At 39.3% G+C, this 18,127-nt stretch overlaps 1 protein-coding gene across 1 annotated transcript; it reads right to left on the reverse strand.

The window, feature by feature from the left end:
* Positions 1–4,725: 4,725 nt before the first annotated feature.
* RAE1 (ribonucleic acid export 1) lies at positions 4,726–17,926 on the reverse strand. The gene is made up of 12 exons (XM_084646451.1): positions 17,778–17,926; positions 16,599–16,695; positions 16,170–16,274; positions 14,582–14,674; positions 11,704–11,790; positions 10,799–10,885; positions 10,410–10,481; positions 9,774–9,881; positions 8,672–8,778; positions 8,514–8,589; positions 7,731–7,925; positions 4,726–6,001 (listed from the first exon to the last, which is right to left on the reverse strand). Exons 2-12 carry the CDS (start codon positions 16,686–16,688, stop codon positions 5,915–5,917), a joined length of 1,107 nt encoding a protein of 368 aa, XP_084502577.1. The 5' UTR covers positions 16,689–16,695; positions 17,778–17,926; the 3' UTR covers positions 4,726–5,914.
* Positions 17,927–18,127: the final 201 nt, after the last annotated feature.

Here is an 18,127-nt window from a genome sequence, read left to right on the forward strand (position 1 = left end):
TTGCAAATTTCATGTTTACACCTTATAATAGAAAAAGCTGGGGAAACGGGTGATTGGAGATGGACTTTGTAGCCATTTACATCTACAGCTCTACTTCACATCCAGCCAAAGTCAGTAGCAAAAAAAAATAAAATAAAATAAAGAACTTCTCTATCCCCCTAATCTATTTTCCCTAAGATTTCGTACTGTTAGCACTCATTCAGCTCTACCGACAATACCAATACTGGGACAACAAAATACATGAGGTGCAAATGGCTGTGGTCATTTTAAGCACCATACAGCATAGACCTTTTGAGCAGGGTTTGACAAAGAGCCTTAAAAAAAAGCCAGTGACTGCCTGGGACATTGTCTGCACTCGGTTTCTTCCCATCACTGCCACTCCTGGATCTGAACCAATGCTGGCGATGGGGTGAAATTTCAGCAAGAGAGTGTCTTATAGTGATAACTTTTTAAAAGAACACTCAGCATAAGAAATGGCAGGTTTGGGACCCAAGATCGCTCAGTCCTAGTGATTTTTCCTTGTCAGGCAACTCTATGCAAAGTAGAGCTAGTCAGTTTTGTTGTCAAAACAGTAACAAATTTTGAAGATTTTTTTTTCCTTGTTAGAAGTGTTTGGTTCTCAGTGAAATTTTCCTTTTTTGATTGAAAGACCAGAAATTCTCATAAGAAATTTAATTAGCATTTTCAGATCAGCTCTAATGCAAAAAGTTTAGAGACACTATTTCAGTTACTGTTCCTGGTAGTGAGTCGTCATGTAGTACAATCATAAATCCAAATGAGAGTCAGATAAATATATCAGTCTGGTTGCATCAGGTCTGCATGTTTGTTACCATTAACTTTGCCTCTGTATGACATACAGGAATATTTCTTCTGTTTTCCCACTCTAAGTCCTGCCATTCTAATCCCATGATTGCATAGGGGCATGCTGTATAACAAGACTATAAAAGCAAGATTCGACCCAATAATTACACAGGAGTGTCAATACTTGAAGTCTAATCTTTAAGGATGGCTCATGATGTCCTTTAAATATCAAGACTATTACAAGTGGATTGGGTACATGCCATCCCCCACCAAAATCAAACTTTGTAAGATTTTTTTTAAAAAAAATACTTTTGGCACACAACTGCACATGAAAAATACATGGACTAATTTGAACACAGATGCTATGATTTCACATATAAATATGCAACTTCTCAACTTCCATGTGCTTAATTACCGGATTTGTGTGCACAAACATGGCCATTGCATATGGTAATTAGACACAAATAAACACACCATTAAAACAGTAAGCAAATCTGGTCATGTTCTTATGCCAACTGTTTTAGTTTTCTAAACCTACTTTATTAATTTACATCCTTAAATAGCAAAAGTTCAATTCCCTAGCCTAGGTAGTTGGTCCGGTCGCTTTTGTAAAGGTTTCTCTCCACACACTCTCATCACTTCCTTTGCTTGCTGATTAACAGGGTTGTTGTATGTTCCTAGATATATTTCTTCTGTTCTACTTAGAATTTGAGCAATATAAACAGACAATATAGTCATATAAAAGTGAACTCAGAAATTTAAACTAGGTATTGATCTATTTAACTTTAGATACAGCCCACTTCCCTCATATATATTGGCCAGAAATAAATACCATAGTATGCTGTGAATGGGTAAGTTTCCATATGTAATGTTGAGTTGTATGTGAATAAGGTCTTCCTACATGTGTGAACTTGCATAGAGTACGGATCTAGCTGTGTGTATTTTAGATGACGACCCCACAGCACCTCAAGCTGTGGTAACATATTGCCAAGGCATTTTTCTAACCTTGGTAGTTTGGATCCTGACTTTGTCCTCATAGTTAGATATATCCAATATACCGAAGTGCATAGGAAAGCAATTGACAATATTTCTTCCTAAAACTTAACCCGAACAACTGTAAGTGTGATGGCTAAATATTTTTGAACCTTTGCTGATGGGCAGAAGACATGAATTCCTACAGGAATCAGTTTTCGACACGTTAACATGCAGCTAAACTGCCAAGCAAAGGGAGTATCACTGTTGGTTCCACACACCATAATGAAAATATAACTCGGCCAAATTCACCACTCACATAAGCAGTCACAATTCCTTTTAAGCTAGTGGAGTTGCACCTGCTTCGCCAGTGACAAATTAATTTCTTTTCTATATTTACTAAAATGTGGCTATTTGAACAAGGAATCAGATTTTTAAACTCTTAACAAAAGACAGTACATTCAGCTTCTCCCTTTTCCCCTGCACAATGGTACCAGCGGAAGTTGCACACACAGGTCAGAATAAAATATTTTGTCATCAATTATTACACTTAACCTTCATCCACATTCGTGGAGTAATGTTGCATCCCAGAAGCACATGTTGCGATAACTCATAAAGTGTCCCTCCAACTATGCTGTTTTAGGACATTGTCACCTACGCACATGTACACAACTGAGCAAAAAAACAAAAACAAAAACATTTTTTCTATATTAAAAATGTGGGGTACAAATGTACTCCAAACGTCTTGCACTGTTATCCTGTCTTTTTAGTAGTTTTATGTACATGTTTGCTTCAAGTGAGCATCTTGCAGCATAATAATTAACATTTGCTAACAGCGGTACTGCATATAGTTACCCTAAAGCAGAAGGCACTCCAGGGAGGTTTGTCCTTTCAAATTCAGGCTTGTTGGGTATCCCCAAGACAAAGCAGAATGATGCTGGCTCTCTTTGCCTAACATTCTTGCGGGGAGTTTTTATCTAGGTATCGTGGCCCTCCAAATACTGCAGACTCAGGAGATTCTTGAGGGGACTTGTGTGTGTTGCGCAATTCAAGATGGCAAATGAAAAGCACAATATTCTGACCATATAAAAATGATTTGCAACTCTGAATGCAAGTTGTCATGAGATGACAACATATTAGGTGATAGTGCCTTTGTGCGAGATTATGTTGACAGTTGCTCTGAGAAGGAAGACCATGTTTCCGTTGATTGTTCATCAAGTTAGTCTTCAGCCAATTAGGATCATGTGTTCAGTCCTGGTACAAGATCGGATGAAATGTAGTGTGGGATACCTTCTTCACAAGTATTCAGCTTACTGAAGATCTACTTAACAAAAATTTGACCTATGCTGGAACAATCCGATGAAACAAGATAGATATACACAATGAGATGTATCCACATAGCAACAGAGAAACGTTGTCATCAGTGTTCGGGTTTGCTGGGCTACTCACCCTGGTTTCTGATGCTCCAAAGAAGGGCAAGTCAGTAATAATGTATCAAGACAAGGCTGTTGGAGGAGACAAAAAGAAACCCCATCTAATTCTCCACTACAATGACACTAAAAGTGGTGTTGATAACGTGAATCACCTTGCAAGAATGTACTCCTCAGGTGCAAGATAAATAGGTGGCCAATGGTTCTTTTCTTTAACATGCTTGATATTGCAAGTTTCATCATTTGGGTCTGCAACAGTCCTGCTAGGCACCATGCTTACCCAAGACAAAGGTGCTTGTTCTTGTCAATCTAGGAGAACAACAACTTGTAGATACAAAGAGAAGAATCCTTGATACCTGTCATCTCACCATGCCCATCAAAGCAGCACTCTCGTCCTTGCGTCCCACAAAAAAAAACAGCCACCACGGGAGCACCTAGAAAACTTGACAGTGGACACTGCCACATTTGTCCAAGGTCAGCCGACTAGAAGAGCCATAAGCAATGAGGGGAATGAATTTATATGTGCTGACCACTCCACATCGATGCTGATGTGTGAAAACTGCATATAGGCTTACACTGAATAAGACTCCTATTAGTTCTTTCAATTTGATAGCTAATTTTTTTTTTGCCTAAAACATTGAAGAGTTGTTGTTAGTTTCTGAATGCATTTGGGGGACAAAAGTCCTCCACAACACAGTTAATGTAACTTTTTTCTCAACATTGGATTAAGTTGACCTTTAGCCTGCTCAGTACTTGTTGGCATTCATAGCATTAATTCATCTGTAGAAACTAGAAATATGCTTAGCACGAATGATTACAATACTATTTTTCTTTCAGAAAACATATGCAAACTTAAAAAATGACATTCAACAAAATAATAACTGCTTAAGCAAACAACCAGTCACGGCTAAAACAGTTGGAAATTCTCATCTCTATTACAAAAAGAATGGGAAACTACTCCATTCTGTGCACTTGAAAACTAAAACCAGACAAACATAGCAGTACAGGGTAGAAACCTATCTTGGATAATTAAACATAATAAAGAGCACCTCTGAGAAATAGTGGCATATTGCATGATTATTCCTCAAAAATGCAGCTAACAGCTGTTAAATCAACACTGCAAACAGAGGAGCACCATTGAGCAAGAGATTTTGATGATAGCATGATTCATTTGTACCAAAAACATGCTGCCAGGTGGTTGGCTGTTGAGATACCAAGGAACTTGATTAATTCCATTAAACAAAAGGCCTTTATATTTAATGAACTAAGAGGAGTAGCATTGAGACAAAAACCACAGGAATGATTTATAATGAAATGGCAAGTGGCAAATGAGGTAGATTTCCAACTCAAGACATTTTTTGTGCAACTGCATTTAGCTGTTGCTTTAGTTTTAGAAGAGAAACCTGAAATTGCATCAGGCAAGCATGTTTGTGCTACATTTCCAAAAGTGGCTTCTTGGCCTTTCATTGCATTCTATTCATATTATTAAAGGAGATTTAGAACTACTGAATACTCAAAAGCATTTAGTAAAAATTTTATTTTAAATGTAGCTATGAATCAGTAATCACAAGTGTTACAATGTATATTTTTACAGAGATCTTTACAATAAGACACGTCTTTGTATACATGGGGGCCCCATTTTTTCCCCAAAAATAATACTCAAAAGGAATAATAAGCAGTCAGCTTCAAAAAGAAAAAAAAACTTTGGCATGTGTACAACATTTAGTTAACAAAAATAAACAGTAGCAGATTTGAGTCAGAAAAAACCCACATCATTTTTGCTTAACTTCACAGCACTGTTTAGTCAGGGATGAAACCCACCTGCACTATAAACTATCCAGTATTAAAGTGATCAGCCTTATTTCAGCCTGACAAAAATGTTATGGGGAAATTGGTGGCACACTGAGTTAAAAGAACAGCCTTTCAACTCTGGAGACAAACATCTGGGTGATCAAACAGTTTAGGCCACAAGTGAAAAATCAGTTTGGTGGTCACATCTTAACCATTAGCTGTCTGTCCATGTTACTGAACTATACCACCTGACGCAACTGGCAGTCTCTGCTTAGGACTGGGATAAGGAAGGGCACTGCAAGTTAGGACTGAAGTACACTGTTGGAGTACACGGAAAGAGAAAAGAAGAGTTTGCACAAGGCCTCTCTGTTCTATGTTGGATCTTCGTCACGATTATTGGTCACATACATAAATACCAAATTAATCCAAACCCTGAGGAAAACCAAATTTGCAATGCCTTTCTTTCTGCTATACAGTCGCTAACGCTTCTATATTAAAATCAGAATGACCAGCCCCCTTTGAGACAAGTTATTCATAATTCCCCAAATAGTTAAAAGAAACAGTATCTGCACAAGTTTTCCAGAACTATTGTAAATGTACATATTTTATTGTAGTAATGGTAAAATATTCGCATAGACATACTTGCATTTCTAAACAGTAGAGTAATACCAGTCTTGAATTTAGAGATTTTACAGCAATTACTGCAGAGGAACAGATGTATGGTAAGTCATCCTGCAAATATCAGACGCTCCTGTACACATCAGAATACATAATTCAAATGATGTTCTCCAGCAAGTCAGAATACACTTTGGTATTATTTATAGGCTTTCCTGCTAAATGTTAGCGATCCAAAATTGACAACCTCAAGGGAGTCCAGTGGCAGAAAGGTAATGCTGTAACACCAGTCAGAATTATACACATTACTTCTTATTCCTGGGCTTTAACTCTTCTGCTGCATTACGCAGAAAAATGTAGTTTTTCTTTTGTGGATTATAAAATTCGTGGCCCTAAAAAAGAGAAAAAAAGTTAGCTATATTTATCTTATTCAAAGTATCAACTTAATCTTGAAATACAAGAAGCTGAACATTCCGTCAATTCGATTTAGTGAGACTTTACAATTTAAAAATATGGACTTTTAAAGATCAGATTTACTATGCAACCCAGGGGAAATATTGGTGGGTGTGCACTATAATTAGAAACAATTCACTAAGCAAGGCAACTTTCAAAACAGGTCTTTAAGCTTAGAGTGAAGGAACATTCCTTAAACTTTTGCTTTACATGCAAAATTCAAGTAGTTTGGGAGTTAAGAGAAGTAAAAAGATTGTTCTAGACAGGGATAAGAATGAAGAGGGGACATTATAAAGATACTACAGCCTTACTGTACATTCTGTCTTTTGAGCCAAACAAAAGAGGGCCAAATTTTCAAACAGTGAAGTGCAGGGTCCACACACAATTATACAATTACTTTTAGTTATCAATTGTGAATATAAATCTAGTATTCCGCATGTGAAAATGAGTAACTGTCAATACTTATTTGCATATACAAATGCCAAGTGCACACACCCATTGCAATAACATCATGAATAATTCAGGTCTTAAAAGGCACGTAAGATCTTAGGTCTCTTTGAAAATCTGGCTCTCTTTTCTGGCATCTGGATTTCCTTGGTTTTCTTTATTCAGACACTGACATTAAAATTATGCATTGGGTTGTAATAGTTAAGTTATGGACTTTCATTCCTTGAAAGAAAAATGGAATCTAGAAAGGAGACTTACTGCCTACCAACTCAAGTTTCACTACTAAATATCAGTTCATAATCTACAGATCTGAAAGATCAGTTAGTTCATATAAGCCAACGTGTCCCATTCATGCAAGTAAAAGGCTTATGTCTTTGACTGTAACAATAAAAGTAAAATTATAGTGTTTCTCATCCAGCAGGACCATAAAGCACATTAGTAAATTTAACTACATACAGATATCACTTTATCTACAAATGAACTCCTGAGATGTGACATGCCACTGTTCAAGAATGAACAGCAAATCTCCAACAGTTTACAACAGGAAATGAAAGATACTTCATCAAATTTAAAGTACAACACAAGGTATAATAGAAAGAATAATGCTACTGTAAACAACTATTAGTATTGGTTAGATTTCAACCTTCCTTTTTTCAAACTACTAATTGTATTGTCTCATTCTGTGATTCTATCAGGTCTCAATATCTTCGCTCCGAGTGCATACTGGGAAGACCGACCTTAAACCATCACAAAGGAGCTGTAGAAAGTGGTATTGGAAATTAAATACATAACACTCACCCACTTGTTTAATAAAAGTAACCATGTCCCAGCATGTTTTTTAGCAGTGCTCTAGGTGTGCTCTTTGGAAGAGATGCAGTATCAATTTTACTTATGGTATGATCCCACGGTATTCTTCCCATTAGCATTCACATTTGGAACAAATTCCTAAATCAGGTAACTATGTTCAGCCTATATTCAGTTGGGTAAGATATTCTTTGTTTCTTGGCTTAAACAACTATGTACTGATTCTGTGCTAAGTTTCATCTGAAAGGTGGCTAAAGTGATCCCATATCAACCTATTCCCAATCTCCCGAGTGTATTTAGAAGACTTTATTAATACCTGTAAAGAACTTTGAGACTCTCAGATGAAAAGGACTACTGAAATATTGTCTTCTTAGTTCACAACCACTGATACGAATTTTAAATGTTAATCCTTCTTACCTTGGACCAGTCATAACTGGAAGCATACGCAAAAATATTCCCATTATGGTTAAAACAACAAGCAGATATCGGCTGGTCAAGCTGTTCTGATGTTTTTAGCTTTGTTCGTGCATCTTTATCCCAAAAGCTGAATCTACCATCAGATCCTACAGTTGCAAGGGTGCCATGGGCAGGATGAAATGCTATCCCATTTACCTGCAGTTATACAAACCATCACATAAAACAACCAACAATAGACAAGATGGAGTTTTACACTGCATATACTGTAGTCAGTGAGTGTAAATATATTATGTGCAGATTTACCTAATTTAAATTAAGACTGGTTGCATTTTAGTCTTGACAATGCATTTTTTGGCCAAAAATCATTTGTTCCTCCTGACCAGGTATACTTTAAATACAAATTCCCATTAGAGAACACAGTAATTCCCTTGGTGTTGAACAGATTCTTAAGCAGAGGCTTAATGAGTACTATGTTTTCCCATAAACAAAAACTTGGGTACAGAAAAATATATTGAATGCATTGTCCTAATAAGTCTTAATAGAAAGTCAGCCAAGTTGTGGGTTTTTTGGTTGTTTATAACAAAGGGCAGAATACTTTGCCTACTCCTATTTTAATATTTGCATATAATTTTTCCTCTAAGCATAAGCAAAAGAACACTTTAGGTACAAGAAAAGGTCAAAGAAAAGAGCATTAATGGTAGATTTCATACAAAATTGTTTATTATGTGTATGTAGCTTCTAACTGCACTACAAATATGATGCAATGATGTGCTGAATACTTACAGCATAGATATCCTGAGGTGCAGATGTATTTGTTCCATTGGAGCGATGACATTTAAAAGTGAAGTTATCTTTAGCTCTGAAAAGAAAGATATTCCTTCACATTTTCTTAATTTCAAAATGAACAATATAATGCAGAGTGTTTTAAAAATCACACTTACGGATTTGGTGGGTTGATATAGTGAATCGCTACCCTTCCTTCTATACTTCCAAGGGCAAATCCAGTAGGTTTGTTCACTTTGTCTTTAAAAATAGCAACACAGCGATGCTAAATTTGAGAAAGATACAGAGCATTTTAGACAGAAGCTTAAGGCCAGATTTTCTAAACATTGCCTCTCTATGGGGGCACAACTCACTGCATGTACTAACACCACACGGAGAAAAGCACATACAATATTAGAAAATGGGTCAAAGCCCCTCTGAAAATTTGGACCTGAATATCTACATTTCTGAATTCACTTGGGGATCAGTAGCAGACATTCCCTCAAAACGAACACAACAGCTTTCCTCCTTCACCAAGGAATTACACATACAAAAATCTTTTGCATATTAGGTGACATGACTGAATTTGAAAGATTTCTCAAAATTCCATGTCCCAAACTGTACATTAATATAGTGAGGAAAAATTACTATATTCTAGCAAGATACCATCAATCCTGCTTCTCTGGAAGAACTACCTGTTATACAATACAGCACTGTATTAGTCTTGTTAAGAACAAACAGGAAGAAGGGAGACTGACATTTTGGACCAAAATTAAAAACAATAATGAAATTGAACTGTGAGCCTGATCCTGCAAGTCTTCCTCTCCACAGGTGCCAAAATGTGCTTGCAATGGGTTTGCAGGATCTGTCCCATTAAGCTGAACTGTAAAGTTTTTAGTATTTAACTAAAATAGTTCCTGATTTTAGTTGTAAATATTCAGATATATTTCATTAAAATATTGTAATGCATAGTCTTTCACTGTTCCTTATTCCTATAAAGAAAGCCAGTCAAATTACTTCATTTGAAATAAATCTTAATACATTTCTTAATGCCATGTGTTTTCAAGAAACCTTTTTCAGTTGAAGTCATCCACTTGGAAGGAGATATGTACAACAGAGTTGCAGAATATACACCACATTGAAAGTCTAAGTGTATTCAGGGGCACAAACTATACGGAATGGAGAGAATGTAGTTTTAATTTTTTATTATTTTTAAGAATTTAAACCACCATTTTATATGCTGCATTAATAAACTTGTAATAAATATAATTAATGATTTACCTGGTGTTTCAGTGGAGATTCTATTCTTCTAAATTCAGAAGGCTGATTCTCCAACTGGTATACTATCAAACCCCTTTCCGCAGTTGCGACAACTGCCATGGGATGCACCTGAACAAGGACGAGAGGGACTGGTTGGAAGAGACTAGGCTACGTTAATTTCACAACAGAGAATTTTATCTCCTTCAAGTTACTTATTTCACCCAAACCCCTCAAAAAGTCAACTCAAAGGAGCAAGACTGTTAGTTCTGGTAGAAGGTGACCCATAGACTGAAAATTTTATCTGCAGAATAGGTACAGCAAGGGCAATAGTAGCACAGGCTTCTTCCAACACGAAGCATAAATTCTGATATGGGCAAGGAAGCAAGGGCAGTTCAGTTTCAGTGTCAATTCTATTTTTGGCCCCTCTCCTCTTAATGCCAAGAAGGCCACTACTAGTGCTTCATAGGAAGGGAATGTCGATCCACCTGGAACTAGACTGAGATCAAACAGCTGTCAAAGAGTAACTTTTATTTAATAGTAACCTGGGCTGGTTTCATATGACCTAGATATCATGGGCTTTGAAGCCATTAATCCTCTGAGCAAACTAGTTCCCACAAATTTCATTTTTACGAAACAGGAGTTTATTGATTGGCTTACCACATCAGCACAGTAGCATCTTTCAGGCAGCTGTAATGTCATCATAGGAGTTGGTGATCGTGTATCCCAGAACTAAGGAAAAAAAGAAAATCAATGGATTTAAAAGACTTGAAGAATTTCTTTTGCCATCAAATTACCATATAAGCAGTTAGAAATATTGGAACTGATTACTTTAGCACAATGAGCCTGGCCACATTTTCATTTTAAGTTGTTTACAACTGGCCAGAGGGGGATAAAACACATTTTCTTAGGGCTAGAAATTATCACCAATAAAAGTGACCTCTTGATTTTTTAAATTAGTATATTTCAGCAAAATTTATAGTAAACGCTTCCAGTTTTACGTATATTAGCATAGTATAAAATCCATTTATCAGGTACAATTTTCATACCTTCAAAGTTTTATCCCAACTTCCTGTCATCACACAGCTATAGTTTGGTGCTTTAATCCAATGGACAGTCTTAACGGGGGCTTCATGCTAAAGGAAAACAACCAAGAACAATGCACATACGTTCTTTTAAAATAACAGCCTGTATCACTTTTTGGTTGTGTACAGCAAAAGAATGGTACAAAGGCAGGATATAAATGTTTATTAAATCACCACTACAACCAAAATTTGTATGCTTCACCACAACTAAACTATAAGAAAAGAGTGAACATTTTCACTTATTTAATTTCACATATCATAGAGACTTTACATTAACAGAAATAAGTGTTTCATATTAGAGTAAAAATATGCACTAAAGTTGAATGTAGATATCAGATTCTATTAACAGTGCACTTATGAAGTCAATACCCTCATGAAAGAGAACTCAACAATTACATATAAGCTCTGTTTTCCTACAATCTTAGAGCTCATCCAAAATCTATGTAAAAAAGACTGGAGAGCAGAACAAACTATCAGTGAAACAGAGCAAGAAAGCAGCACAGAGGACTGGGTAACTGAAACAAAGAAAGCAAAGTGGAGCCAAAATGAGGTGGAGAAGCAACAATGGGTAATCAAAGGAGGAATCAGTCTGCAGCTGGGTGCTACAGGGAGGCCGTAAGGGATGGGAAATCCCTTGGGGGCACACAGGACTTTTGCCTAAGATTTGATTTAACTAGGTCCCAGTAATCATCAGTTACGGCCACCTTAAAATTTAGCTAGCAATTTGACAGGCATCTTCCTCATCTAATTGGAAAATGTTGAGTGTTATTTTAAATTGATAGTAAAGATTCCTTTTTTTTAAAAGATTTATTTAAAAGAAGTGATGCTTTAGCATCTCTCTTGAGGGAAAGAACTTGGGAGTTACTTACCTGTGCAATTTGTATGGCCTGGTTACTGTTGAGATCCCACATTTTGGCGGTTTTATCACAAGAGGCAGTAAATACTTTACTCCCATCCTAAAATGAGAGAAAAATAATTCAGTTTCATAATTTTAAAAGATTAAATATTAACTGCACCACAGTACATGTAATTTTATGTTTGTAATATCCAATACCCATTAAAGAATTGCTGGGCCTGATTCTTCACTGCCTAGTACTTGTGTAGTCATTTAATAAAATGGGTATGTATAATAATACTATTCTGAGAGTATTTGCATAGGAGTAAGCGACTATATTCGGTGCAAGGTGACCTACTCCTGGGGGAATTCTGTGCCACTCACTGCGCGTGTATAGAATTCATGTCCCCCGCATAAAAATGACTTTCTGACAGGGAAGCAAAAGGAAGCTGCAAGAGCAGTCACGCAGCACTCCCTAGCTGCACAGGTACATCATTTCAGGCACCTGGAGCAGCTGGCAGAGAGGTAAACCATCGCAGGTTGGGGACACCCCAGCGAGTGGCTCCTACTCCAAGTCGGGATCAGCTGATAGTCCTGGCTGGGCTGGAGGCAAGAGAGGATGAGACTTCTTTCCCTGCATGGAGTGGCTGGGGCCATGTCAGACCCACCCCCAGAAACTTCCCCCAGCTGCAGGAAGCTCAGCATCCTCCCCACTTCCTGCCCCCATTGCTCCTCAGCAGTCGGGGGAGGGGTCACCGTAAAGGGAGCTGCTCCCCCATCTGCCCAATCTCCATGTATCTGGACCTCTCATACCCAGACACCCCTACCAAGTTTCACCCTGTACACTGAGAACCCCCCTAGCCCTCCATAACTGAACCCCACCCCACTGAACCTCAAGCCCTGCATCTGGAACCCCTGCACCAAGGCCCCCCACCTCCGGAGCCCCAACCATGCACCCAGACCACCCCCACTGAACTCCTTGCACTCAAACCCCCACCCTGGTGAGCCCCACCCCTCTGCACCACCTGCGCCCCCCCATCGAGACCCCCATACCATTGATCCCAAACTAGCTGCATCCAGACCCCCACCCCACCATGCCCTACTCCCCCAGACCCCACTGCTGAGACTCCCACACCCAGACCTCTCCGCTAAGCCCCAACCACTTTTACCTGGAAACCCCTGCAGAGTCCCATTGCCCCTGCACCTGCCCCACCCCGCCCAACGAGCCTCTGTGCATCCAGATTCCCCCCACACACACACACACTAGACCCCCAAGCTGCCTGCACCCAGATTGTCTCACACAGAATCCTCTTACCCCACATCTGGATCCCCCCCACGCTGAGCCCCTCCACATTTGGATCCTGCCTGGTTAAACCTGCCTGCCCCACACCTGGTGCACCTGGCTCCAGAGTGTTTCTGGAGCAGGCCCAGGCCTTGTGCTGTGTCAGAGTCAGGTGCAGCGTCACCACTGAGTCCGTGTCCCAAAGGTAGGGGGTGGGGAGGCTGCAGGGTGATCTCTCACCTTCGTGCAGCCAGTGGCCTGTGCTCCCCACTGCCATGCTGGAGACTCTGCATTTATTTATTGACAAATTAAACTTGGAGAATATTGCAGAATTTTACAATATTGTGCGCATAATTTTGAATTATTTGGCGCAGAATGCCCTCAGGAGTAAAGATAATGGAGAATCAGGCCAATTGTCCAAAAAACAAACATACAAAACAGCATTTTGCCTAATGTTCATTATCTGAATCACTCTCTCAACCGTTATGTACTGTTTGTCACTACATTTATCTGAATTGACAAACACGTTGAGATTGCTATCCAGTTGAATAGACTGATATTGTCCTGTTCTACTGCTTAACAGCAGTCCAAAATTCTACTTCATACCTTTCTCCTAATTGTTTTCTAGTCTTATAAATATGCAATGCTTTTTCTAATCAAAGAGTGGACACACAAGATAAGATGCCCCAAAAAACTGAGAAGCATCTTAGATCTCAAAGGAATGGCATTTTATTTTTTTTAAAAGAGGATAGCGAACAACATGCCAATATTCCACTGTTTTCCTTTTTCCAATACTTACAAAATATTGCACAGAAGAATATACTGATACTAGTATTTACTAACTTTTGACAAGTGTTTTAATTGGTCAAATCATAACCATGCAGTTTCAAACTGTCATAATAGTCTACTCATGTAAGGAAGTCTCACATATTAATTTAAACAAAACCCTAAAAATAATTTCATTCATAGACCAAACTGTGAGAGAAAAAACAAAGAACAAAAAAGTGTTGATCAAAACTGAAAGAGCACAAAATTCAAACTATGAACGGGAATGAAACAAAACATTCCGCAATTATGCTTAAAATAGTAAAAAGAAAAGGAGGACTTGTGGCACTTTAGAGACTAACAAATTTATTTGAGCATAAGCTTTCGTGAGCTACATGAATGCATCCGATGAAGTGAGCTGTAGCTCATGAAAGCTTATGCTCAAATAAATTTGTTAGTCTCTAAGGTGCCACCAGTCCTCCTTTTCTTTTTGCGGATACAGACTAACACGGCTGCTACTCTGAAACCTGTCATTATGCTTAAAGTAGTAATATTCTAGGGTGAAATTCACTCCAGTACATAAGACTTATGGAAGGCCTTTTGTACTACCACAAATTATTGAAAACTGTACTAGCTATTAACAGCTTAAAACAACCTCCTACCATTGCATCTGTACACCCAAGTAGTAGTCTAATTTATTAAAACAAACGAACCATGAATTTAGACGACAAAAATCTATGCTACAATTTTAGGATTATCTACATTTTAAGTCTGTGTGTGTTTTGAAACTAGAAGTAAAGATATTTGTTTTCTGGATAAAGTTATCAATTTCTTTGAAAATACTTTTTGAAACAAAGGAACATACATCACTCCAACACACATCTAGCACAGGCCCTGTGTGCATCTGCTGAGCTTTCGGAATTGTCTGTCCATTATCTTGAACTTCCCAACACCGAACCTATGAGAAAAGATGCACATATCAATTTAGTAATATAGTACTATTGTTTACGTACCCAGGAATGTGCTAGATGTCTCTCAGAAACAAGGCAATGCCTCTGTCCTGAAGAACTTACCCTTACTTAACACACCGAATTTAGATGGAGGGGAAGAAGGGAAGAGGAAAGGCAACAGTTACAATCATACAATTGCCAATCATAACCCTTTCGGATTTTGCCTTTGATGTCAGCAACACGGAGCATTTCCTATATTTACCAGTGTACATTTAACTGTGGATAATCCTTTTTCAAATTGTACCAAGCTTTTGGCTTAAACGATGTCTTGTGGCAATGAGTTTCCCAGATTAAGCACTATGTAAAGGAATGTTTTCTATCAATTTCTTTTACATTTACAATTTCACTGAATAGCCCATTACTTTTGTATTATGAGAAAGGAACGATAAATAGGAGCACCTATTAAGAATTCAAATGCTATAGAGATTCATGGTTTTTTTTAATTACTGAAAACGTTCAGAAAAACCATTAACTCCCTTCGCTCAATACTTGTTGTTTAATGTAAATTAAACTGGGAACTGCAAGATCTTTGATATTGGACTGAACTTTGTCTAGTTCAGGAGACCCCAATCTTTTAACAGCATGAACATCTTAACATTGAGATTGACTTGTGGACCACGTTCCCTCCCATTCACAATTGCACAGACCACCTCACCTCCTACTGGAAATCAAATAGCATCCATACATAAACTACACCAACTTTTCACTTTGAAAATGAAAATTAGGGAACTATTCAGGCGGGAGCCAGCACCGAGACTAATTCACTGTGGACTGCTGGCTGTCCACATACCACAGTTTGGGAAAATCTGCATCTGCTGAAATTCCAACCTCTTACAACAATACTCTGAATCATAACCTGTATCTGCATAGCATACAACAACTGCCTGAGGAACAGATATGGAGAGGAGGGGATTATTTTCTTCTGTTTAGTGAAAGTAGCAGACAAATGTAACAAATACATATGCTACAGAGACTAGTCCTCTCTACAGATATACAAATTGGACTAGCCGTTATAGAGCACAGAATCAAGAAGTAAAAGTCATTCCCTTGAGCTGAAGTTTAAATGACACTGTCAGCTTGAAATGCTGTCAACTTCAAAAAATTTATTAAAAGTAATTTCGGGTACTACGCCTGCCCTTTGCTGATTTTCATGTTTACAAAACCATATTTCTGTTTTTTAAAAGTTATTTTCTGTGCCCTAGAGCTATACAATGACACAAAGAAAATAAGGGAAAAACTGACTTTTCAGATGAAACAACAAAACTTGTTTTAGGCAAACTTCTGTCAATTAAATAAAGGAAAATGGGGGAAAAAAGCTCTTTTCCTCCAATCTTTAAACTCCAGCAATCTTAAGTATAACTTGTAACAAGAGTAGGTAAGTATGTATCAGGCTAAAGAGATTTAAACTGTCCTTTCTACAGACAACGCTCATTTAATACTTACATCATTTGCCCAGGATCCTGCAATAAGGAAGTTACCCGGCAATGCTAGGGGACTGAAAGCTAAACAACCAATGCTGTCATCAGGTGGAGATGTAACTTCAATATCCTGTAAAAAAGCCAAAAAAACAAAACAAAACCCCAAATATTTATACGTCATAGAACTTAACAATGTGTCTTCTAGTCATAGTGCAAATTAACAAAGCACTGAGTTTTGCAAAATAGATAGTACATGAAAAAAGTATTAAAAGGGCATATTAAAAAAGGATATTCATACTGCATTTGATAACAAACCCTGAAACTTCTCAATACTTAGGAAGAATGAGTTTGGGGAAAGAGAGAAAATAAATAAATACATGATCATGTTCACTCCTAATTCATGGAAAGGAGATTGCCTGATACCCACTGTTTACAAGTAGGTTAATACAAGTACCTTCATGGGGTTGTGATTATCTGTTGCTGTATTTCCAAACATGCTGGTACCACCAGCTCCAAACCCTGAGGTTGATCCAAACAAACTCATCTTGGCCCTGCAAATGACAAGAATGCCCATTAAAAGCAACAGACCTTTACTTGGGGACATAGGAAGTGTTGTACCAAATCAGAGTGGTCCATCTAGTTCAGTATCCTTTCTCTAACAGCCAGTACCAGATGCTCTCTAGAGAAAGGTGTGGGGGAAATAAACAACATAGTGGATAATTATAAAATAACCTGCCCACAAAATAAGTTTCTTCCTATCCCTATCAGAGATTTAACTTTTGTGTGTGTGTGTGCAAGATTCTGCAATGCTTATTCAGCTCAAGTGTTGGCCTTGGCCTCAGCCTCACCCTCATTTTCCCCAGAAAAATCTGATTTTGGAGGGTCAACAATTCCTCCAATGAGCAATAACTACGCACAGATCATCTTAATCTCATTGGTTATGTCTCTGCACAAGCCCAGAGAGCTTTGAAAAACATTGCTATCTTTGTCTTTCTTATTATTTATGTTAATAACAGTATTTTTGCTCATGCAACACTCCAAACACCCTTTGGAAACAGAGAAGAAACTTCATAAATAAAAGCTGTTACATTGGGGAAGCGTAAACAGGGAGAGGGAGGAGGATACTTTCTAATCAGGTAGGACCATTTGCTGAGGCCTGTATAATAAACATTGACAGGTCAGCAGATGGGGGAGGGTGTAAGATCAATTGTTTCAATCAATTTACATGTCTGAGGAGCAGTTTACATTGAGGCAGGGAGCATTAGGAGGGGAAATAGGGGCACTAGGGCAGGGAGGAAGGAGCAGTTGTTGGCTGACAAGAGAGAGCCGGGGCCGGTTGCTGGGGGATGGGGCAGGAGAGAGCCGGGGCCGGTTGCTGGGGGATGGGGCAGGAGAGAGCCGGGGCCGGTTGCTGGGGGATGGGGCAGGAGAGAGCCGGGGCCGGTTGCTGGGGGCAGCAGGGAAACAGGGAGCGGCCGCCCGGTGCCCATCGGGAGCTCTCCAGAGGAGAGCGGGCCAGCGGCGGATGTGGAGGGAAGGGGTGCCAGGCAGGGAGGCGCTGAGGGGGGCAGGGGAGGTGCTGGGCTGAGACACCCGACTAGGCCTGCCCCGGCGAGGGCCACTCCGCACTTACCCAAGAGCCGGGCGAGCTCCTGAGGGAGCGTGAGGCGAGGAGCGCGCTTCGGGCGGGAGGCAGCGGCGCGGCACCACCGGCTCACGCACGGCCGAGCCGGAACAGGCCGCTTCCCACCGCGCATGCGCTAGCCGGAGCTGAGCTCACAGAGGGCGCCCGCGCCTGTTCGGGAAAAGAGGCGGGGCTGACTCTGAGCTGGGCCGAGGGGGGCACGAGAGGGCTGCCGGACATGGGATGGTGGGGCGGGAACGGGGTCATGTGACCAGGCACATCGCACGCTCACCGGCCTATGGTGTTGCGCGTGTTAGCGAGGCCCATGTAGCAGAGGGGTGTGGGCAACTCTCTGCTGT

This window comes from Lepidochelys olivacea (genome assembly GCF_965140295.1).
Source record: "Lepidochelys olivacea isolate rLepOli2 genome assembly, chromosome: 13".
Classification (NCBI taxonomy): domain Eukaryota; kingdom Metazoa; phylum Chordata; order Testudines; family Cheloniidae; genus Lepidochelys; species Lepidochelys olivacea.

What these genes read in the sequence shown, in the direction of transcription:
- RAE1 (XM_084646451.1), bottom strand. Translation starts at nt 16,688, where the DNA reads ATGAGTTTGTTTGGATCAACCTCAGGGTTTGGAGCTGGTGGTACCAGC. An exon ending in AGGCCATACAAATTGCACAG is followed by an intron (nt 10,886 to 11,703) that starts GTAAGTAACTCC and finishes GTTTTCCTTTAG; the next exon opens with CATGAAGCCCCCGTTAAGAC. An exon ending in TATATCAACCCACCAAATCC is followed by an intron (nt 8,590 to 8,671) that starts GTAAGTGTGATT and finishes CTTTCTTTTCAG; the next exon opens with AGCTAAAGATAACTTCACTT.